General features: G+C 39.4%; 1 protein-coding gene across 3 annotated transcripts in view; it reads left to right on the top strand.

Annotated features, from left to right (window-relative positions):
- The window catches only part of rxfp2a (relaxin family peptide receptor 2a), a 39,634-nt gene extending 16,055 nt beyond the window's left edge, over nt 1-23,579 (top strand). Inside the window, exons 6-20 of one of the 3 annotated variants that reach the window (XM_040149511.1) lie at nt 861-932; nt 1,657-1,728; nt 3,108-3,179; nt 5,495-5,569; nt 6,243-6,314; nt 9,494-9,565; nt 10,305-10,379; nt 13,592-13,663; nt 13,753-13,824; nt 14,049-14,233; nt 16,391-16,536; nt 17,722-17,817; nt 18,955-19,123; nt 20,501-20,719; nt 20,931-23,579. In XM_040149511.1, coding sequence (XP_040005445.1) covers nt 861-932; nt 1,657-1,728; nt 3,108-3,179; nt 5,495-5,569; nt 6,243-6,314; nt 9,494-9,565; nt 10,305-10,379; nt 13,592-13,663; nt 13,753-13,824; nt 14,049-14,233; nt 16,391-16,536; nt 17,722-17,817; nt 18,955-19,123; nt 20,501-20,719; nt 20,931-21,196 — 1,735 coding nt within the window. In that variant the 3' untranslated portion in view covers nt 21,197-23,579. Of the gene's footprint in view, nt 1-860; nt 933-1,656; nt 1,729-3,107; nt 3,180-5,494; nt 5,570-6,242; nt 6,315-9,493; nt 9,566-10,304; nt 10,380-13,591; nt 13,664-13,752; nt 13,825-14,003; nt 14,234-16,390; nt 16,537-17,721; nt 17,818-18,954; nt 19,124-20,500; nt 20,720-20,930 lie in introns of those variants that run through there. The other 2 variants (XM_040149509.1, XM_040149512.1) reach the window with 2 other exon arrangements.
- The last annotated feature ends 965 nt before the right edge of the window (nt 23,580-24,544 follow it).

Here is a 24,544-nt window from a genome sequence, read left to right as displayed (position 1 = left end):
ATATATTGTAATACTCTCACAATTTGGCATTACCTTGTGAAATTTGTGTCAAAACCAAACACAAACCCACACAAAACCACTAGCACAGCACAAGCATTTTTCAGACTCTGAAGTAAAAAATAATAAATCTTCGTCTTCCTCCGGATGATTAATTCCTCAGCTAGATGTTTTTTGATGTCATAAACTGATGCCGGATTACATTTATCAACATTTAACTACGCAAATGTGTAGTTTAACATATATAGATATTTAACATTACATTCTGTTGGTTGATGTCACACAACATACAATAATGTACCATATCGTCATTAATGAAGACTTACTGGCTATTCTCAGTGTGACTCAAGTAATATCTCTGCAACATCATCTAGGCATCATCTAACAAAACGGAGCAGCGCATGCTGTTGTGCAGTGCTTGTTAGAAACAAAACGTTCGATAAGTTTGACAATGAGAAACAGTTTTTTCGTCGAGCAGGGCTGTCTGCAGAATCTAGAATAATAATAGCTTCAGACTGATAAGGAGCACACACATTCACAAACATTTCCGCTGTCTTTTAAAGTTAATTCAAACACGGATTAAACGTCAGTAAGTGCTGGCTTGTTGTTGTGTTTTTTAAGTGTCATAATTTGTACCTGAGCATCTGATTGTCCCCTGCAGATGACTGTCCTCTGTGTGTTAATGTGGATAATATGCTGATTAGTGTATTTTCCTGTCATTGTAGTCTAGAAGGGAAAGAAATGATCGTGAACCATTACATTAGTCTAACAGCAGGTTATTAATCAGTTTGACATTCTGTTCAAGTCAAGAACGTGTGTATGTGCATGTGAATTTTTTCCCCCGTTTGTTTCCCTTTTCCCAGGTTTCTTCAAAACAACAGCCTCCAGTTCATATCCAAACATGCCTTCAGTGGCCTGCACAATTTAAAGAGGTTGTAAGTACCCTGCTCACTTCATCAATGGCACTAATCTCTCCTGAACCAACTGTGTGGATTTTTTTCCCTTAGTTCACTTTTTTCTCTTTCCTTCACTTTTATGCATCTCTGGTCAAATGAAGATGGACAGGGATCAGTCAGTTAATGGCTTTTATTAACTAATATAGCATGTTTTATATCAAGATAAGGAATTCAAGGAGCTTCAGAGTGAAGGTAAAAAATTACCTTAAACTCTGGCTGGAATAATTGATTATATTAAAACTCTTAAAATTCATGGTGGGATCATCTTCCACCGAGCATTTCCTGGTGATTTTGTCAACATAGAAATGATACTGTTATCTGAAAAGTGACAACTGAAAACTGTTTGATTAATCTGCTGGTTATTTATTATTTTTTAAATTATTCGATATAATTCACGATTTCTCAGAATCCAAGATGAAATTTTCAGATGTCTTTCTTTGTCCAACCAAAAGTCAAAAACCTGAAGATATTCAGTTTACAGTATATATGACAAAAGGAGCCACAGAATCTTCCTATTTGAGAAGCTGAAACTAGTTCATTTTCAGCATTTTTTTCATTGCTTAAAATACGACTTACACGATTCATTAATGATCAAAAGAGTTTCAACTGTCAGCTAATCAATTGATCCGCTAATCGTCTCAGCTCCACTATGTTAGTCAAACATAATGACTGCAGGTATGTTTTTGTGCACTGTCTGGATCAGGTTTCTCAGTGAGAACTTGATATCCTCCCTCAGTCCTGGAGTGTTCAAGGATCTCCATCAGTTAGAGTGGCTGTGAGTAACACGCACGCGCACACACACAAACCCACGCGTCCATATGTGTGAGTGTGGGGAAGTTATTATGTTGTACACTCCACTGTGGTAATATTTAAATGTAGATGAAAGGACACTGTGAGACTGTTGACATGTACAAAAGCAGAGACATGCAGTAGTGGTGGCAGGTATCGTGTCTGTACGGGACAGTCATGCTCTGTTTTTAATTTTAAATTTTGGGACATAAATGCACGTCTTATCCATACATTGGTATTCTCGTAGGCAGCTATTTATTTGTGCCCATGATGAGTCATAAATTATGTAAAGCTGAGTGGACTGAATCTTATTTCTCTGTATGATTGTATTTGAGTCAAGTGTACTGTAAAAACAATAAAAAATAAATAATAATAAAAATAATTTAGGGAAGTGGTATATTTTGTTATCACTCCAGAGTTTTGTACTCTGCCCTTTGTTTTAGGCCTGGCTCTTCTGCAGTCAGCTGATCAGGTCTTCTAACAATTTAACAAGACAAATCCACAAGCAGCTGGCCTCCTTGACTCCTCAGGGAAAACCCAAATATGTCAACCAGCTGCCAAACACTAGAGCTAATGGTACAGTATGTAACTGGGAGATGTCTGAAGTCACATCTGGATGATTTTTGTGAGGTCCACCTAGCGACATCTGGCACCCAGCCAGAGAAGAAGACATCACCAGAAACTAGCAAAAAAAGTGGGTTAAAGACATGATGCATTTCCGGGTCCGCTCTAGTTTTAGGGTTGGAAAACGGGATTGATTTATGATATGCAGCAGCATGTAAGAAGGACCTGTTTAACTCAGGAGGAGTAAATTGGTCCAGTAGGTCTGTAGTGGGTCTATGGTGGTAAGGCATGTGTACATATTTAGTATGTGTGAAAGATGTTGCTGCAAGACAGTGCTTCACTTCACTTGTCTGATTCATTCAATAACAGACAGTGCAGATCGACTGCACTGCTTAAACTGAGTTTGACATTCGAGGAAATATCTTTGTTCAGTTTTTCCCAGGAGTTACATGGGGAGATCTGTACCACTCTTATGTCTCTGCGCTAAGTGTGAAGCTTGAGCCAGCAGGGCCATTAGCTTAGCACAAAGACTGGAAGCAGGAATTGGCTAGCTTGGCTTTGTGTAAAGTCCAAAAAAATCTACTGACGAACACCTTGCTTGCGCCTAGCTTCATGTTTAGCGTACAGATGTCAGAGTGGAAATGATCTTTTCATCTTGGCAAGAATCCATAAAACTCATTTACCAAAATGTCAAACTATTCTTTTGATGACGATCAAAAAAACAAATGAATTAAAGTTTTCTCAAATAATTGCAGAATTTAATTTAATATTGTTATATTTATTTATTTGTTTTTGTCCCAGGATGTTGGATCATAACCCATTAAGCAGCTTGTGCCAGGACACGTTCATTGGGCTCCAGTCCCTCATTTACCTGTGAGTAGCATAACTTTTATTTTATGTGTCCTGAGTGTCTGCAGGCAATTTCCACCACATACTAGGTCAACTTCCAAATGTGCGTACATAGTATAGGATTTTGAAATGAAATGAAATTCTCAGTTTTTTTCTTATTTTTCTTTTCCTCAAATTCTCAGAGGAGAGATCAAGAGATTATAGATCAAGAGATTGTCAGATGTCTTTCTAATTGTTCTCTGTTAATAATCTACCCCTTTTTCCTCTGTTTTTCTCAGAAATTCACTCCATGCTTATTCTCCATCCTTACAGACCACATCACACTTCTGTCTTTCTCTTATCTCTTGCCGTGATAGTGACTTTTCTCTTCATCCAGACTCTGCCTCACTATCTTTGCTTGAATCAGCCCTCGCTGCTGTTCTTTGTACAACAGCATGATTGTGGTATTGTTCTCCAAGTCTGTGTTTATATCCACAGTTTCTTTCCCCTTGACTCATTCTCGCCGTCCATTTTCAACTATGTCCACAACAGGTATTTATTTCAATAAATGTTCTTTTAATGTTTATGCCTGAAAGATAAAAGCCTTGTAAATGTGCTCTCACTCTCTGCTTCTTCGGAGAGGGTCTGTCGACAGAGATGACCAAATGTCTCTTTTGGGTTCTCCACTCATTTGTCAAATCAGGAGTTCCTGTCCCTGGTTCATGCTTCGTATCTCCTCACATCTGTCTCAAGTGTCATTGCTAACTATACTTATCTTTAAAGCGTCTGGCGGCATTGGACTCCATGTAGTTAAAAGACCATATCAGAGGGGTTTTTGTTTTACCCCATTATGGCACCTAAACTGTGGAATAAATTGCTGCTCACAATCTGCACCACTGCTCCTGTATTTGTGCGATTTATATCTCCTAGACAATATTATATTGTTTATTATTTTTATTTAATTAAGATGGATTTACTACCTTCCAGGCAAACATCTGTTCATTTCAGTTCTTACAAATACTTGTTTGGTCCATCTATTTATTAATTTAATCCATTATTATACATTAATACAGTTTTAAGCAGATATTATTTTTAAAACTCTTCATTTTTAGTGTGCTCAGACACTGCAACATCATCATTGGTTGCCAACTTTGTAGTCACACATTTAGAGAAATCAATAATCAATAATTCCAGAGTCATCAGGGCCTGTGCAGACAGGCTGTGTGGGGTGGTCCGAATAGATTTTCCCACCCTGTGGAACACCTCCTGCCTGGTGCCAGTGCCAAAGTCTGCCCATCTGAAGGAGCTGAGTGATTACAGACTGGTGGCACTGACTTCACAGTTAATGAAGACACTGGAAAGGCTTATTCTGGCCCACCTCAGGCCCCTGGTTAACTCCGCCGTGGACCCTCTACAAGTTTGCGTATCAGCCGCGTATGTGGTGGACGACGCAGTCATTTACACGACACACACAGCGATGTAGCACCTGGAAGAACTGGGAAGCAGAGTGAGAGTAACATTTTTTTTTTTACTTCTCAAGTGCTTTTAACACTATCCAACCATCACTAATGAGGAACGAAATGGAGAGGATGGGGGTGGATCAATACCTTGTATCGCGGACCGTCGACTGTCTCACCGACACACCACAGTATGTTAGAACACTGGACTATGTTTCTAACAGTGCTGAGCAGCACAGGTGCTCCTCAAGGAACGGTTCCGGCTCAATTTCTTTTCACTCTATACATGGCTGACATCTCATACAACACAGATATCCGTCACATCGAAAAACATCAAAGCCCTGCACAAAAAAGGGCCAGAGTCAGGTCTTATCTACCGAGGAGATTAAGGTTCTTTGGTGTAGGGGATATATGAATATGAATACCTGAGTGTCCTGAGCAGCTCCCCAAGCAACAGGCTGATCTAAGGAGCGATTCCCGCAGATCATTTGTTCCTGCAGCAATCCGACTCTAAAATAGTCAGTACTGCTCATAGTGATCACCGCCTGATCATTAGTATTAGCAGTAGGAGTGTTATTTATTCATTTATTATTCTTGCCACTCTAGATCAGTGTTTTGCATTGTACGTGTCACTTTGTTGCAGTTACATCTCAGGGCCCTATTTTTAGCTCTTTATTTGTTTGTTTATTTATTGGACTGGACTGTTTGTCTTACCTAGACATATTTTTATATTTATCAGTAACTGTAGGTAGTGATTTTATGTCTCGTATGTTGGTGATTATGATTGGTGGCTTGCTGCTGTAATGCCCAAATTTCCTCTTGCAGGATGAATCAAGTTTCCTCTCACTCCCATCCATCCATCCATGCATATTTTGCAATAAAATGTGTCCCTTCCCTCGTCAGATCCATGGTGGACGCCTCGCTACAGCAGCTTCCTCACCCGAGCTTCTGTCAACACATGCCTGCCCTGAACTGGCTGTGAGTCTGCTCTGACAGTGTACTTTTGTGTGTGCAGGTGTGTAGTGCGTGTGCGCGATTCAGTAGATGTCTGCTCTAAAAAAATGTTACCGGACAGACGGATGCATGTGTTTGTGCTTGCGTGCACACACGAAAAGATGGAGGTGACAGGGTTGCGTAGTTGATAATACGAGCCTCCGATGAGTGGTTGGGGTTAGGGTCCCTTTTCCTGACTGCGTGAAAAGGGACGTGTCCTCAGCTGATGTCAACGCGGTCGGTCAGCTCGACCAGCTATTCTTGCTCTGAGTGTAGCCTGGAGAGTAACCGCAAGATGAGTCTGACATTGTAATGACCTCAAGCTATCTGTAGCTTTTATGTCTTTCTGTTAGCAGTGTGCTGCTAGTGAGAAGTCATACCCACTCCACTTATTTAAATTCCAAAGCAAACAATCTCTCTTGCCTTCCCTCTCTATTTATTTTTTTTTTTTTAGCTTCAAACATAAAACGACAGTCATATTTTATTCCTACTTTTATGCTCATTTGGAATAAACTTTTATAAGAAGAAAAAGGTCATTTTTATGAAATCAAATTAACTCAAACAGCAGTAGCATATTTACATGCGAACACCACGTGCGTTTCTGTTTCTCGTCGAGTGAATGCACTATGTTCCCAATCCCCATTTTTTCTGCTTTCAGGGATCTTGAGGGAAACCAGATTCAAAGTCTCAACTACTCTATCTTGAAGACCTGCAGCAAGCTTGAAGTTCTGTGAGTATGCTACTTTAAAACTTAATAAAGACCAACATTTTTGAAACACAATTGCTTTCAGGAGTTCAGAAGAGTCATGAGTGATGTCTCCATTCCATTTTGGGAGCTTTTGACGTTGCCAAAAAGACAAACTGCAAATTAAGTGCTTTTTTCATCAGCTGGGATGAAGTACATGAGTTGGTTTCCTGAATATAGCAACATCTTCCACACTACATCAATCTGTCACTCAGCCAGCGTGTTTCTGCTCTCTTATGCTATATTGTCTTTACCAACAAAACATTTTTTTCCCTCAAGTGAGCGTGTAAGTGTTTTTTACATCAATTTTCCATTTCCATTCAGCCTTGTTATATATCATTTTTTTTCCGCTAGTCTGCTGTTTGCAAAGAAATTTAAAGTTAGTTATTCCTCAAAAAAAATCTGTCAGTTTATCTGGTAGTATTATCCACTGTTCCACAAAGGTTTATGTTTTATTTCAAAGTCGGGTAATTTGATGAAAACTTGGAAAAGTCAGACCTCTAGTTGACTGTGACTCTTGCAGCTTCCATATTAAAACCAGTGCATCTTTGTGGCAGTGGAACTCTACTGTGTAAACACACAATTGGAGCCACATTAGTTCAAATCTTAAATTTTTCATTGTAAGTAAATATAATTTGAATAAGTTAAGTTGTGTACTAACCCTAGGAAGCTTGTGCTGGCTCAGTGTATCTCTGGAGTCTTAAAGACTCAGTGTTGCATAAATGAAATCTGGGTCTGATGTTCCTGTTCAGTTTCATATTTAACACTAAGATAAAAATAAGAAGTTAGACTTTTCTTACTTTTCATCATCTCTGCTTCATCATGCAGAGTTGGGTCAGCTTGCTTCTCTTTGCATTACTAGCAACTGAATAATGTTCATGACAAACTAGTTAAACATGAACTCTGAATTAGAGTTAATTTTAAAAATGTAATCTGACTTCTTAGAAACAGTTTCTTTCTCTCTTTCTCTCTCTGACCCTTACACACACACACCAGACACATTTGTCTTCTTTCATTAATTTCAGTAGTGCACATAAACAACAACAAATGCTCAGAAATGCGCTCTGTTCCACCATATTAATAAGAAATGGATCAAACGACGACACAAATAGCTGCAGTGGTGACGGCCAAAAACTACAGACACAGTAGAGACCTGCACACTTTTTGGCACCAATTAATCATTCTTATAGCACTTTTAAAAACAGGGGTTAAAAATCTGCTCTGCAAGGACGAACTTAAAAGGAATTAGTCACAACCAGGTCTTCACATAGAAATGAGGGTAACATTTGATCTTCCCTACTTAGCATTTGTAGGCAGCACCTAAAACATTTCATAAATGGTTTCTAGCATACTCTAATGTAGTTGTAATCAGATCTGCAGCGGGGTCCAAAGTGGTGTCTTTATTAATGTATTTATGAACAACTGTAACTGCTCCTATGAGCACCCAAAGGTGGATGCTGGTGTATACAGATAAAATAGTAGAACATGGTTATACAACAACATGTGGCACATAAAAGAAGTTACCTATAGAACAAATGTGGCAACAAGATAACACTCAGACTGAGTGTAATGAGTATATACTTGAAACCCTTAAGCCTATAGTACTCTACAGTGCACAAGTAAAAATATAAAATAAAGCGTAATACATTAGAACATAACACAATATATTGGAGCAAGATTTGTGAGATTTGCAAGACAGTGTGATTTCTTATTTTTCCTCAGCCAGACTCTCTGTACTTTGTTTGCCTGCTTTTTTTTTTTTTTTCTAATTCAAGACTCTCTACTTTTAAATCTGCCTCCTGAGTTGTGCTCTTGGGACCCTTGTCTGAGAACTGTGACAAATATAAGCTGTCTTCTTTGATTCCCAAGCTGGGTGAGAGCATTAATGACTGACTGGTATTTGAAAACCTTTGTGAGAAATGCTTTCACCGCACTATAAAGTACGCCCCACTTCCAAAAACAGTAATTTCTCTGTAGGAGTAAGCCTCAATCTTCATCAATCTTCCTGTAGAATTTCAGGCCAACCCTGTGCTGTTTTTATTTATTTGTTTATTTTTATAGCGCTCCCTGGCACCAGTTGTTTTGAAATTCGGTGTCTTTATAAGTCACAGATGTGACTCAGTAGAGTGAGTGAGTCGGTCATAAGACCCTCAAAAACATTTACAGGCCTCATTTAAAAACCTTGCTGACTTTTTGTATGGTAACAAATTACAGAGAACAAGACAAGTCATACAGATGTGTATGTGTGTGTGTGTTTTCGTGTGTGTGTGTGTGTGTGTGCGCGCGCGTGTGTTTTACTGCCCCACTCTGCCTCTCTGATTATGTGTCATCTGTTTTTACTTTAAAAACAAAGCACATGTGGTATGTCTCTTTATTGGAGACATCTCTGATAATTCGTGACATTTATCTAAAAACCATGTTCCAACTTAACAAGAAATTCGTGCTCATAATAAAACAGTCAAGTAGGTTTTCTTTATATAGCAGCAAATCTTAACAGAAGTTATATCAGGGCAATTTTCATATAGAGCAGGTCTAGACATCACTCTTTATAATAAATATTTACAGAGACCCAACATTCCCCCATGCGCAAGCACTTGTCGAGGAAGAACTGAGTCGGATGAAAACTGAGCCCTTCACTGATTTCCGTCGCCTCTCAACGCTTCAGAATGAGTTCAGAATTTGTGCACCATGTTGTGACTCTGTAAAAGGGATTATGACAGGAGGGTTGACAGTTTGACCCTGGGAGATGAAGCAAAAGAACAGCGCGTGTTTGTCCCTTTCACTGACGCTGTGGAAATCTCCTTGAGCAAGGCATTTACCTACCAACTGCTCCAGTTTTGCTCTGTAGTTCCGGACAGCAATCGAGCGTGAATGTGTGATTATGTGAATGTGCATGGGCAAGAGAGAGTTTAAAAATAAATAAAAAAAATTTGTATAGATTGCAGAAACTCCTATTTTTTTTTTTTTTTTTTCAGGCAGAGCTGTTGTGTTAGCATTGAGTCAGTGTTAACGGAAGGAGCAGTGTGGGAATTGGTAGCCACATGTTCAGATACTGCGACACATGAGGTTGTATCCAGTCGCAGCAGGGATCCACCACGGGGGGTTGAAATGCCCCACTTTGTACCACTCTGCATGATTTCTGACCGCAGCTCTGTCCTGTACAGATTGCTGATGGACAACAGGATAAGATGGGTTCCTGAAAACACCTTCCAGTCTCTCTGGAAACTGGCTGAACTGTGAGTAGCACCCAAGTTGCTTGTACAGAATCATCCTCAGTCTGTTCACATAATCAATTCAGTTTGAATCTGCTGTAATTAAATAAGAGGCAGTTAGTCTAATCAATCACTGGGTTTCAGCGAGAATTTTAAATGTCTATAAAAAGGTCTATAAATGCTCTGGTGGGGGTGGAGTTTCTTATTGCTGACTGCGAATGGATTTTTCGCAGCCTGACTCAGATTTGGTTAGTTTATAATCTAGCAGCAGATCTTTTTCAGCTCTAACCATTTCGTTTCAAAGATCTAATCATGAAAACACGATACAATAGCTAATTGTTTACAGCTATTTAAATAAAACAGATTGATTGAACTATGGGAACTGCTGTTTATCATTACTTCGTGGTTAGGGAGAATCACTTCCCAAAATCTCCCCAAAACCACATTATCTGTTGATTAGTGAATTATCTAAATTATATTTCACCATTTTATTAATTCAAGGTTGATCCTTGGATGTTTCCCATATTAGCCACATAGTAATTAGAAAAGTGTGTTCAATTTGTTTTAACTCTCACCAAAATTTGTGTAACGTCGTGCAACGAAAGTCTGACATAACATTACAGAACTGCATAAAATGTTAATACCATAACGATCTTTGGTTAATTTCATGTATGTATTAAATGTATGTTTTGATTTAAAGAGTGTGTTGTTATCTGTGCTATCTGTGCTGTGTCCTTCTCTTTTTCTCTTTCATTCCATTCAGGAATCTGTCCAGCAACAGGATCAGGGAGCTGCCAAAGAACACTTTTAAAGGCCTTTCCAAGTCCCTCCTCAAACTGTGAGTGACTGATAATTCGACCCCGTGGACAGGTGTGCTTCATTATGTGAGGATTATAACAGGAGTGAGGATTAGACTGCAATGGAGTATAAAGACACTACATGGATGTCCAACTTCAAGTTTGGATTCAGAGAGCATGATTTTTATCTTAGTGGTAAGGCCTGCCACTGGGAAGAAACTCAGAACATTAAACGGTGTATTATGCAGTACAAAAAAGTTTAAATTACTATCTCGTAGGTAACTGATAACACACTGATGGCTCTGTTCCATCAGTTTCCCGTAGGCTTCGCCAGCGAGCCAGCATGCACAGCGTCAGGAGCCCAGGAAATGGCAAACCTGAGAGGAGGGCAGCCATTAATAATGTTATCACACGCGCCATACCCCCAGGAACATCACCAGGATGTGCAGGTCACAGGTCATGTGATCGTACCGCTGTCCAGAATACGTGTTCAAATGCACTACTATTACAAAAGAAACAGTTGTAATACAATGAAGAAAATGCCACACACATTTGATAAATTACTCTTTTTATTATCACAGTTTGAGCTACAGGGCCAAATGAAAATTAAAACGAGTTCTATCAATATATTTGTGAAAAGAAAGGGACTCAAACGCATGTGTGCCAAGGACCCAAAACAAGGAACTTTTTAAAATGTATTTATTTATTTTTAACATGCGCAATGTGAGTAACTTTTACTCGAATAATTGGAAGACATCTTGGAACATGGTAGCTGTTCCTCTTAATACAGTGTATCCTTGTTACCTAAACTTGTGCTTTAACTGCTACGACATGTCCAAATGTCTTGAGTGGAAAAAAAAGGTGCATTTGTCCACGAGAGCTGCTGCTCCTATGCAGTATGTCTTCTGGGTACGACAAAGGGCAAAGATTTATAGGACAGTTTTATCTTTTAGAGATCATTAATGCACTTGAACAGTCTGACCTTTTGGTATGCATATGCAGACCTTTCACTTATTAAAATTAGCCTGTTAACCCTAACATATCTGTGCTGTTACTTTTCAGTAGAAAGATTAACACTGCCTCATGAATAATGTTATTACAAGGTTAATGAGCTCCAAACAGTTAGTGAGCGTGACGAGTCGGAAAACGAATTTCTTTCAGGAAAAGAAATGTTTGTTCCATCGACTTTGTAGCGTTGTTACACTGCGTTGTTATAAGGCAAACTCCCCTGCTTTAAAATCAGTCTGAAATCACTTTCATACAAAGTTTGAACTGGCTTGACAAAGTGTTTGTTTTTAATGTGTGGTTGGTTCAGCTCTGTCAAGTGGCTGAGGAGTAACTGGTGGATTAAAGTAGGGGTTTCTGGTTGGACGGTGCCCAACGTTAAAAAACTGTGCTGCTGTCTGTCTCAGCCTACTCTAAAATTTCGCAGAGGTAAATTACGACACTAACCTGGGAAGCTCATCACAGGACAGTTTGAATATTTATTTTCCCATGACTTCGACTGAACTGATCCTCCAACGTGTTCAGAAAGACACGCTGTAAACAGAACATTGTGTGGAATCTTACAAAAAAATGATTTTACAGATTTGATTCAAATGTTTCCTCTCAGTCGTCTTACACTGCTCGACACCAATTTTCCAACTGTTTAAGGCAGGAGCCATATATAAATCAGCATTTTGCCCCCCCCCCCTCCTGTCACGAATTCAGCAGCTTTCCCAGAACTTCTCAACCAGTTCAAATCTAACACAGAATGACAGTGCTAAAATAAAAAGACATGGAATAAAATTCATATCGGAATATAGGTCACTGTTCCAGCAGGGATGATGAAAATGTCCTCCACACATTCACACAAACAAACACAGGTTAAACAGACACACGGGGGGGAAAAAAGGAGATGGGGTTGTTGCCAGTTGCTTTAACGATCCACGAATCCACTGACATTTTACTGATTATTACATTTGAGAGTCAATTGGAGCAATATTTTCCAAGTCCTAGCCTGCACTGGAAGACTAGAACGAAAATTATCAGGATCAGCCTACACCGATGTGTGAGATGCCAGCATTTGATGTGATACTGTATCATTCGTGTACGGTTTGAAGCCGACCAACATTAACAGCCAGCAACAAGCACATCACTCCCCATGCATACTAGGAATCAAAAGGAGTTGAGAATTTACAGGCTGATGTATTGATGGCTCAGGGGTTTGTCTCATATTGTGAGAACAAGTCAACATCTGTTTGGTCTGCTGGCATGATACTTGTGCCAGCAGTACTTTAGAAGTGTATGGTTTGAATGTCCCTGATGTCACATCCAAAACAACGGCCTCATCATAATGTCTGCTGAGGCTGTTTACGCAAGCCGTGCTTGTAAAAAGAAAGCTGTGTCTGTCCATGTCCTTTATCTGTGGCAATACTGACTGACAGAGTCAAAACAAACACTGAAACAAATCCTGCGTAACAGGCCTGGGGTTATTGATTGCCATGAGTGCATTACAAAATAATGAAATACAGAAAAACGCTCTCACAGACCAATGCTCTCACTTAAAAAATAGACAGATGTGAATTGAGTTAAAAACGTGACGAAGAAATATGAAATCTCTCAAAATATCTGAGTGGGATATTGCAGTAATGCTGTTGTAGAGAATAGACAACAGAGGGGATATTACACTTTAATCAAGAAAAGGTATGAGTAAGGAAGTACTTGTGACAGATGAGTGGGGGGCTAAAGCTTAAGGTGAGAACTCCCGCGCTCGAAATGCCAAATTTTCACTATTTTATCAAATGGATTGGCACTCAATTTTATTAGGCCCACTCTTTGTGGCTTCGTCACTCTTTGCTGCAGTAACCGTGACATTATGTTTTCAGTGACTTTATCTGCGGTGCACTACAGCGCTTCATTAAGTTCTACTTTTAAAATGTCAGGGATAAAGGCTAAATGGGCAAAAGAAGTAAAAATAATCAGAAACCTATAGCAATGCCAGCCAAAAGTAGCCATACACACTTTATCTTACAGGTATAGATCTATCTATTAGATGTTGCTTACAGTTTTTTGTACACTGAGTTTTGCGCTGTGTGGAATGAGTACATAATGCATTCTGTATCCAGTAGGAAGTGGGACTGAACATAGGAAGTCATAGGCTTGTTTTCTAGTTAACAATAAAACAAAGACCATCTGGATTTTTACTGTTCAGCCACGTGTTACACGTCATCCTGACATGCTTTACCGAGTTTGTCGTCCTTTCCTGTTGCAGAAATATCTCCCACAATCCCCTTCTGCGCGTTCACCCCAGCCACTTCCACCACCTTGTACATCTTCAGTCTCTGTGAGTACAGAGAGACACACACAAACACACACACACAAACTGCTTGCCGCAGCCTGTGGCAGTGATGAAATGTGATCTGCTTTCTATAGGGCGCTCGAAGGGATAGAGATCCCAGAGATTCAGGCTAAGATGTTTCTGCCTATGATAAACCTGTCCCACATGTACGTACAATCACAATCCTGACACGTGTGGCTGAACAAACAAACATTATGTCTCTCTATCTTTTCATCTCCTTTGTGTGTCATTGTTTCTCTAAATCTTGCTTTCTCTCTCTTTTTTTTTTTTTTTTTTTAAATTTTATTTATTTTTTATTTTTTGGTCTACTCCTTTTCTCTCCCAGATACTTTATGAAGTTCCAGTACTGCTCTTATGCACCTCATGTCAGGTCCTGTAAGCCCAACACAGATGGCATCTCATCTTTTGAGGACCTGCTGGCTAACATAGTGCTGCGGGTGTCGGTCTGGGTCATGGCCTTCATTACCTGCTTTGGTAACCTTTTTGTCATCGGCATGAGGTCGCTGATACGAGCTGAGAACAGTCTGCATGCCGCTTGCATCAAAGTCCTCTGCTGTGAGTAACCGCACACCACTTACGCACCATACACTCAGAAAATAAAGGTAATTCTATTTATGAATACAGAAATATTTCATAGAATAGATGTAGCATCTCACTGTGCAGGTTAAGGTAGAGGTAACCCCTTACACTAACCTATAAGGATATCAATAAAAAAGTAGATGTGGAATATAAAAAAATAACAGTAATGAAGAGCTTACAACTGTACTTACAAACTGTAAATTTAAAAATTTAAAAACTGATTCAGCTAAATGTTGTTTTTTTTTTAATTTTTTTTTTTTTTGGCAAATGATGGATATAAAACATAATGTTAGTTCAGTCTGATTATCAGGCTAGGATGCAGATGCTTTGATATTTAAGAGAAGGCCGTGCTGGAGTCAGGAATAGGTAACACAATAGCAGGGATCAGTGGGGTTTTTTTAGGGCAATAAAAGTGCCGCTGTCCAAAAACAGATTTTATTGCACCAAAAAACAAATGAAATGAGGCATCAGGTGGAGCAAAACTGCGCCATCTAGGCCTGACTTGGTACGCAGTGGTCGCAATACTTGACATTTGAGTTAGTTTTTCACGCAGGCAGAGGAGTGTGCTGCTCATAGCGTGTCGTACGTAGAGGCTAAAGGATCACCTTTTCTGGGGCTAGATGTAACTTGTGATAGTATAAGTAAAACAACCTGCATTAACGCCTTGAATTAAGTTTTACATGCGAGAAAATACCAATGTGAGAAATTTCCATTTCTTTTTGGGAGTTCAAAAAATGTTCAGAAATTCATTTCAAGTTTCAAAATTCATTCAGATGAAAGGGATCACGTTTGTTAACACGATGGAGAGAACAGACAAGACGGGGAAAAAATGAAAGTCATATTCCAAAAAGCCATTACGCACAGTGCAGAGGCTGTGCTGAAAAAAATCAAAGACAAGTACTTCAAATGACTGAATGTTTTTGACAGGAAAAAAACCCATTTTTACTCTTTCTCCCTCATCATGCACCATTTGTTTCCTCTCCCCCTGTTTCCATGGTGTTTCCTTTCATTGTTATGCCAGTGACACGCAGATGTACCTGCCCGTTAGAGCCACTGATCTCGGCATGCTGAGTTCACCACACGAGCGTCCATGTGATATCAAAAAATGTTCTGCAGCTTAAAGCAAAAACAGAGGTCGTCATAAGTGGTTCCCAGCACATTGCAAAACACATCCTGCCATTTGCTGCTTCCCTGTTGGAACACATCTAGCCTGTTGCAAAGAGTCTTGACATTGTTTGATAGTAACTTAAGCTTTAGCATACTAAAGCTGGGGCACCCCAAGAGATTTGAGCTCTCAGGTAACTTTTAACAAGGTCTCAGACCTTAATTAGCTTGTTAGGGCTATGGCTCGTTCACAGTCATCATCAGGAGTGGCCGAGTGATGCAAATGTCAAACCTTTATAAATACTCTGACTCTCCAAACCTTGTCCAAACAATCTGCAGCCACGGGCTCCTCTAAGCAGCTGGCTAGCAGTCTGAACATTAAAACAATTGATGCCCAAAAAGAAGAGAGGGCTGTAAGAAGTCAGCAAAGTGTTTTCAAGGAGCTGTTTCCTCAGTTGGTAATGTAATTCAGTAATGGCAGTTAATAGGAACAGTGGAGGTCAAGTTGAGGTCTGGAAGACGCCTCCCTCTCACGCCTCTTCCTCTTTTTGGGTTTTATTCATCCACCCCCCCACCTCACGCCGCTCTCTTAACTTTTCATTCAGGATATATCTTTTCAAACAAAACAGTAGCTTGAACCCTTGAAGAGAAAAGGAGTTTATCCTGTTATTCTTATTTCTAAGTTTACATCCATGTTGTGCAGACTTTAAGTGTAGGATGGAAAAATAAATGTCATCTACTTTCTCACCTACACACACACACACACACACACACACACACACACACACACACACACACACACACACACACACACACACACACACACAAACTGACGTTCAGTAATACAGTACATGTGTGTCCCTTGCAAGCGATTACTCCTGCCTGCTCTGGGGGGTAGAAATAATGTTCTATTGCATGCATGTTATGGAGAAATTTTGGGTCAATACTGACAGATGGAACCAGCGAACCCACATAGAGCAGTTCTCTTTGTAAATGGACTCGTTTATGTCACTATCTCTTATCATCCAGGTGCAGACTGCCTCATGGGTGTGTACCTGTTTTTTGTTGGCGTGTTCGACGTGAAATTCCGTGGGCAGTACAATCGTAATGCCCTGCTCTGGATGGAGAGTGTAGAGTGTCGGACCATTGGATTCCTGGCCATGCTCTCCTCAGAGGTAACTTAATATGGATCCCACGCACCACCACAGAAACACAAAGATGCATGCAGACAAAGACACATGCTAACCTGCTCTGTAAAATGGAACCTGTATGTCCGGGTTCTTTTGTCCTCTGTTGCTGCTTCCATCACTTGTCATCCCAGTAATCAGCCACAGGCTCTAATTATAGTTTTCTCTTGGGAGAATTTGACTGTCATCCATTTCTGCTCATGATGCTATGTCGTGTGCCTACAGGCAGTGACAGGTTCAGAGCCTATATAGTTCATGCGAAGCTTAACTCTTTAGATACAACAATTCATTCTCAGTAAATTTAGGAATGCAACAATCTGCTTTTTTTCCCCCCCCTACCAATACTGATTCCAGTGCCTCAACTTAGAGTATCTGAGGATCAGATACTGATCCAATACCGGTGCTCTGTTTTTGCCAAATTTAAAATCTGTAAAACTCACGGCTTGGAACTCAGCGAGATCATTTTCATGTAGAGGTAACATGATCCGAGGCATTTTCGTGGCGCTATAACCTGAGCTGGTCGCACGCCCTTACCAAATGAATGTAACTGGAAATACTGAATTTTATAATGACATTTAAAAAGAAAACTGTATTGACTGATCTTTCATATCTTACCAATAGCCGATCCGATGAGTGCAACACTAACTACCCCTGATGTCATGTACAGATTTCTCAGTATGTCTGTGCACAAAAAAACAGTGGACTTCTTCATCTAATAGATAAAACAAGTATTTTACTGAGCAGTGATTAATGGACCATACCAATGGGGTTTTTTTTACACATTTTACCCTATACTGACTATAAATCATGTTTACTTCACATTACTGCAAATGAAACATTGCATTCCCAAGGTAAAATCAGAGAAGACAAGAAGTAAACGAACATGAAAGGGTAAAGCTAATTTGCTTACAGTTTTGTGCAATGAAGAGACTGATTTTAACAGCTGACTCAAGTCTCTTAACAAAAGCACCTGCCCTGCACCAACAAGGATGAGCTTTCTGTCAGTCCATGCTGGATACTGCATTTGTGCACACTGGAAATCTAACTAGCAGATTAATGTCATTGTGATGGTTTATCTGAAGCGAGTTTCAAACCTCATATCAGCTTGAGCAAAACCGAAATGTCCACTTGGGAAGGAAATCGGTCTAAAAGTTTATGAATGTTTTCCTTCAGGTCTCTGTTCTCCTCCTGACCTACCTGACTCTGGAAAAGTTCCTGGTTATCGTCTTCCCCTTCAGCAACCTGCGCCCCAGCAAACTTCAGACTGGGGTGAGCTACTAATTTAGGAAAAGAATTTCTCTGCTAAATGTCTTATTTTCACATTAATTTGACTGAATCCTTTTTGTTTTGTCCTGTTTATATACAGGAAATCTCTTCCAAAAAAAACCCCCAAAAAACTTTATTGCAAACCTCAGATGTTGAATTTGCTCAGCTGCAGTAGTTTTTCTGTAAAAAGAATGTGTTGTTGTTGTTGTTTTTGTTGTTGTTGTTATTGCAAGTGTTCTACTCCAGTGAACTTATATGTATGAAGCACTCGGTGGACTCTAGCTGTAGCTGCGTTTAGAAGTAGAAAAAAGGGTACGGAGAGCGGATCCTAATTAGGGCAAGGTAGAACCAGAAAAGCTGTTTAATGTGTAGAGGTGCAGTACCTCAGCTAGACACTGCCAACGACACTGCGATAATTTACCGAGCACAACTAATCCATAGAAACAAGCTGTCAGTTGAATCCTCTGCTGCGTGTGAACACATCTAATTAGGAAATCTTTATGAGATGAAAAGATTAATGAAGCCTCTGACGAAAACAGCTATAAATTTTGACCTTTAGTAAGGCAACTCTTGCAGAGTACTCCTCCGTTAACTTTAGTTCAGCTCAACTTCTTCAAATGTTGAAAAAAGTCAGTGTATTATATGTATAAAGCATAGTGTAAATACAGGCATAAATGTTGTTTTGTTTACTTTTGCAGCTTCCTCCACCATCCTAGCCCTCGTCTTTGTGCTATACTTTTGTCATTTTTGATGTAACTAAAAAACTAATGTTCACGTTTGTTATGGGGGATTAGTTCTTCAGCAGAATCCTCATTCCTGCTTTGCTTTTCTTTGAGCGCTCCCTCAGAGAGCAGAGCATTTTCCATTTTTTCCCAAATCTAACTTTAGAACCATTTGCTTTAAATGCTCCTGCATCCATCTGACTGAAAAGAGGGTCTGTGTGCTCTTTGAGAAAGCTCTGCCACCTACTGTTGGCTTTGTCAAAGAGTTCAGATGGAGGCGGCTCTAGTTAATTAAATGTCAGTAATTAAATGTCATTGACTGGTGGGAATCCAATGGGTCACCAATTTGCATAAATCATTTTTTTTATCGTGGGCTTTGTCAGAAATTCTAACAACATGTTGGTCGTCCCGCTGCTAGGTGGTCCTGGCCTCTATCTGGCTACTGGGGTTCATTATCGCTGCTGTGCCCCTATTGAATGAGGGCGTGTTTGGAAACTATTATGGACGTAATGGAGTCTGCTTCCCCCTGCACTCTGACAGGCAAGAAAAACCTACTGCCAAAGGATATTCCACAGGGATTTTTCTGGGTAAATTTAAGAAAAAACTATTGTTTTCTCAAAAGCTCATTTTACAGTGAATAGAGATTTTACTAATTACCGAGACAAATTGGTGGCAGCTTTTTGGTGTTTGTTTTTTAGCACTGGAGGGAAACTGAGGTGCTCAGTCATTAATACAGTACTGTGCTAAAGTTTGAACTGATTGAGGACGACCCCAAACATAAAGCCAGAGTCATAAATAACTGTTCAGAGACAAGCAGAAAAAGGAGTCCTGCAACAGATGGTCTGGTCCCCATAGAGAACAACCTACCTGCTAAGTACCTTGAAAAACTGTGTGCAAATGTACCGTGGAGAACTGGTGCTGTTTTAAGGGCAAAGGTTGGTCACACACAAAATTGATTTGATTTTTAGTTTTTTGTTTACTGCGCTTTGTATGAACTTAACTGATAAATAAAAAACATTCATGGCATTATTTCCGAAGGCAACCTCACCTTACTTTTAGTTCCTCAAACTGTTGCACAGTACTGTATGTGTAAGTATGTGTTATGTTAAACACTTATATATGCTGTACACACCAAGATTTGCATTATAAGGAATAGCAATAAGTGGAATTTGATTTTGAAAGTGCTCACCTTATGAAATAAAGTGCTGATTCGGAAGTGTGTGTTGTAAGCCTATTTAAACTCTTATTTAAGGATTTTTTTTTTTTTTTTAAAAACAACTTTCAGTCCAGTAAAAAACACTTTGGAGTGATCAAATGCACTACACGCTGAGATCAAATACTGAATTTTTAATCCAATAAACTATGCTGCTGCTTATCGTGGAGACATGGATGCTAAAACTTATATAATACATTAAATGAAGGTAACAAAAATATTGCATGAATTGTATGTAAGGATGTACATGTGAATACTTTTTGTCCTGATCCCACCTAACTAACTGATGCCACCCAACTATCAGAACAGGGAAGAGCGCTGCACCTTAGATTTGGGTAATTACACACCAAACACCATGGCTCCATCAACAGTGCATAAGCCTGGGTTCTCATTATTCAGGGTTCTCACTGAGAACCAGGGGGAGTCTGGCTGTTTAAATAAGAATCCTGTGAATTGATTTGAAGAGGTGCCACTGTTTGTTGTTCATCACTAAAATCAGTTTAAAATCTGTAAGTGCATGCATGAAAAATTCAAATGTGTAATTGTGTTTGAGGAAGTTTACTGTATATACTGTGCCTGCCTGCCTGTATCATATGCACATTTATGTAGTGGTGGAAAGTAAGTTGATATACTTGAGGTATTTGTATTTGACCTCATCAGTATATTTGTACTTTTGCTTAAGTAAAGGGTCTGAATACTACTTCCACCCCTGCATTTATGTGTTTGAATAGCATGTGCATTTTTTTTTTAGGTCTGAACCTGGTGGCATTCCTGGTGATCGTCTTCTCCTACTCCAGCATGTTTTACTCCATCTATAAAACTGGCATCAATGCCACAGACTTGAGGAGCAGACTGCACAGAGACGTGGCTGTGGCCAACAGGTTTTTCTTCATAGTGTTCTCTGATGCCCTCTGCTGGATTCCCATATTTTTGGTGAAAATCCTCTCACTGTTGAAGGTGGAGATACCTGGTAAGAAATGAAGCAGCACCGGGTGTTTTGGGCTACATTTACACCTTAGACATTTTACGGTACTTACGTTAACATGTCATTAGTCACTAGATCAACCTGCCATCAATGTTCTGTTGTTTGAAACCTTGACTAATAGAATAGTATTGTAAAAAGCACCCACAGGCGCACGCTGCTTAAAAATGTTGACTACATTTCTCCTGGTCTCCTTTAGGGACCATCTCCAGCTGGGTAGTCATCTTCATCCTTCCCATCAACAGCGCCTTGAACCCCATCCTTTACACCTTGACCACCAGCTTCTACAGAGAGCAGGTGGAACTCTTACTCTGTCGTTGGCAGAGAAGACACATCTTGAAAAAGGACCGCAAAAGCCTCACTTCCTCCACAATCTTCATGGAGACGTCACGGGCGCCTTGCTACCATCAGCCAGCCTACCTCCAGCGGGCGTCCCTGTCCGGCGCAGATCCTCGCTACGCCTGAGGGAGGCAGAAACTCTCCTGGCATTTTGTAAACTACGGGTCGTGGGCCTATCCCTGCCAGGTCTTTAGGCTCCCACATGACACATGCACTAGTGCTGAGTTTGGCTTCATGGTGGAACGAGATTAACAATCACTGAGCTGTCTCATTATGATCCGACATGCTCCACATTTGTAAAAACGACAACGATTAGATGCTTTTGTCCAGAGCAGTTTATCTTTTTTCCTCCCATGTATACAAACACGGAGAGCAGTTTGCGGTTCAGCGTCTTGCTCTAAGGCACTTCGACATGCAGACAGGAGGAGCCAGAGGTCAAACTATCAACCTCACAATTATTGTTTCGCCCTTTGTGCCACCTGAGCTAAAGCACTCCCATTCCTGCATGTTTAGGTGGCCATACATTTGATATTGTTCCAGGTGAGGGTACACTAAAGGAATGAAAAAGAGTAGATGGATGAAAGAATAAATACCAGCGTACAGTATACTGTACATCCCCTTGCTACCCTGAGGGTGTTCACAATGGACTTAAAACGTCCCAAGGCGAGCAAGAAAAGTCCAACATATCTCAGTTTTCACTTCAGTGATTGCTTAGTCATCTTTTTGAGCTAGAGAGGGAGCTGGGAGACAAGCAGCCAAATGTCTGTTATCTCAGAGTTTTCCATGGGGTGACTGAAGGATGACGCTCACTGAGTCACAGATGTGAAGCCCATCAGATGCTGAGCTGAAAAATGGGTTTGAGAATGAAGGGCTTCAGTCTTAACAAAAACAAAGAATGAGTCTTACATTGCACAAAATGTAGCACTCAGACTTTGTTTATGGAATTACAATGCTGGCATAATACAGATGAAAAAGCATACCAGCTTTTTCATTTAATGTGTGCAAAAACTAATACATATTTGAAATCCAAATGCCAAAATCCAGCTTGCATTGCTTTTTCATCTACCAATTAAAATGCAAATGCAAAGTCAACCTTACATATCATTTTAATATCTTCCATGACACAATTCAAATTAATAACATAATTAAAGTTCTATATTTATTATGATATCCGTACAATCCATTACTTGTATTATGCCCTCTTCTTCCTCCCACTGTTATGTGTTTTCTTGTTCTGGTAATTTCTCTTTCTCTATCAGCAAGAACCATCAGGTATTGTGTTTACGGTCCTGATTAGCTTTTCTGGTAAGAAATGATTCTGAACCCCCCTTTTCCAGGGCTTCCCTCTTAAACACAAATGTACATAGTGCATTTGTGTTTCAGCAGGGTTGATGTGTTATCTTGCAAAAATTATTATATGAATGCTACAAATGTTATTAAAATTATTCTGATTATGAAATATTTAATGGCACATTAAAGGATAAAATTTTACACAAATCATATTAGTAATAATAAATTGATGTTTTAATAGGTTGTCCATTATAGCAATTTTGACAAGTTAGTATTGAAGGGGAAGAGAAAATTTAAATTTGCCCTACCAACATTATATGTTTGTAGTAAAAACGAAGTAAACTGGGCTTTTGCATTTGAATTATATCAAAATATGCAAAATAAAATCAAATTTAAAACCTGAATGTTAACATAACATATACACATACATACATTATACAATTACATGTACAAGACACTTAACATATGAGAGAAACCAGTCAACAGGAGAAAAACATGAGAGAAAGAGACTAAACCCTCAACATGCCCATTTTGCCACACTTTCATTTGTTGTTCTGGTATAATGGGCATAATCTGAATCATTCATCACTGTTTTTTTTTACATGCCATTTTGTACACTCCAACTACATGTACATTATGTATTCTGATTAATTATGAACCTGAGCCAATATGCTGCAGCATTTTGATACTGTTAAATCGTACTTTTTTTGTTCAGACCTCCTGAGTTTGGGACTGACCTGGACTGTATCAAAACATCTGGTTGAACAACTCACTTATCCATACATGAAGAATTTGTTCCATTCAGTTTTATTGTCACTGTGCTTGTCAGACGTTGCCTGGACTGTTCTACTTTGGTTCTTGTTTCTATTTATACTTTTTTAACACTTATACATATGCTACAGTATGGTTTTAACGGTTACTTTAATTCAATGACAGTCATCAACAAACGAACAATGGCGAAGTAGGAACAAGACAAGGAAAGTTATACAGATGAAGAGAAGGGGTAGTTTAATGATTGTACAAATTTCTGCAAAGTATAACAAGCAGTGGACGACCTCTGATGAAATAAGGACTATTATTTCCTACTATGCTGTGCAGATGTGCATATCTTTATTCTAGTTGTATAATATTTGGTACAGGAAACAGTCTTGTCAGTGTATGTTCTGTATATGAATGTGTTTTTTGAAGTCAGGTTTGTGAAGTATGTGTTTATTGGTTTCCCTGCAGAGATGGCTCTTTGTCTGAAATAATTATAAAAAAAGACAAAAACAAACTTAAAGAAGTACATTAAAGTATTTTTCCCTTTTGTGTGAGCAATGACCTATCCATTAAGAAAAAAAGAAAAAAAAAGGCTGGGGTGTACATTCAAAGGAACAAAGCTGACTAAGCCATTCTGTTCTAAAATTATTAAAGCTACCAACCCCCTCCCACAAAAAAACAATAGAGAACGGAAGCACTATCCCACTTCTCTCTTTCATTTCTTTTTCTGAAAAGCTGAAACAATGATAGCAGAGTTTTCTGTTCTTAATTTAATCAGAATGGACATCTGCTATTGTACAGGATTGTAACATTTTAGCAGGTTCTCATTATAGTCCAGATAAAACTCATTATTTTGTTCAACACATTTCCCATGAGCTATCGAAACCTCATTGGAGCTATGAGTTGTTTAATGCTGCCACATTAACAATAAGTCATGCAGTTGCATGTTAAGTAGAAATGTATGAATTAAGTGCGGTCCGGTGAGTTATGGATTATGACGTTAAGATTTTTGCAAGTAACATCAGAAAGTTAATGGATTGAGAAATTTGAATAATTTAAGAATATAGGCTAAATATGTGACGTGCAGTACTGTGCAAATTTTAAGGCTCTTTAGACGTACCATCAGTTAGGTGTCTGATTGGTCCCAAATTCATTCTGCAACATGACAACAACCCGAAGCATACAGCCAGAGTCATAAAGAGCTATATTCAGCGACAAGAAGAACGAGGAGGCCTGCGGCAGACGGTCTGGCCCGCACGGAGCCCTGATCTCAGCATCGTGGAGTCATTCTGGGATCACATGAAGAGACAGAAGACACTGAGGCAGACCGTATCCACAGGAGAACTGTGACAAATTCTGCAAGCTGCTTGGAACAACCTACCAACTAAGTACCTAGAAAAACTGTGCACAAGTGTACTGAGGGAA

Source organism: Xiphias gladius, chromosome 17 (genome assembly GCF_016859285.1).
Source record: "Xiphias gladius isolate SHS-SW01 ecotype Sanya breed wild chromosome 17, ASM1685928v1, whole genome shotgun sequence".
NCBI classification, from domain to species: Eukaryota; Metazoa; Chordata; class Actinopteri; order Istiophoriformes; family Xiphiidae; genus Xiphias; species Xiphias gladius.
Note: the sequence above shows the minus strand (reverse complement) of the source record. Positions and strands in the feature narration are given on the sequence as shown.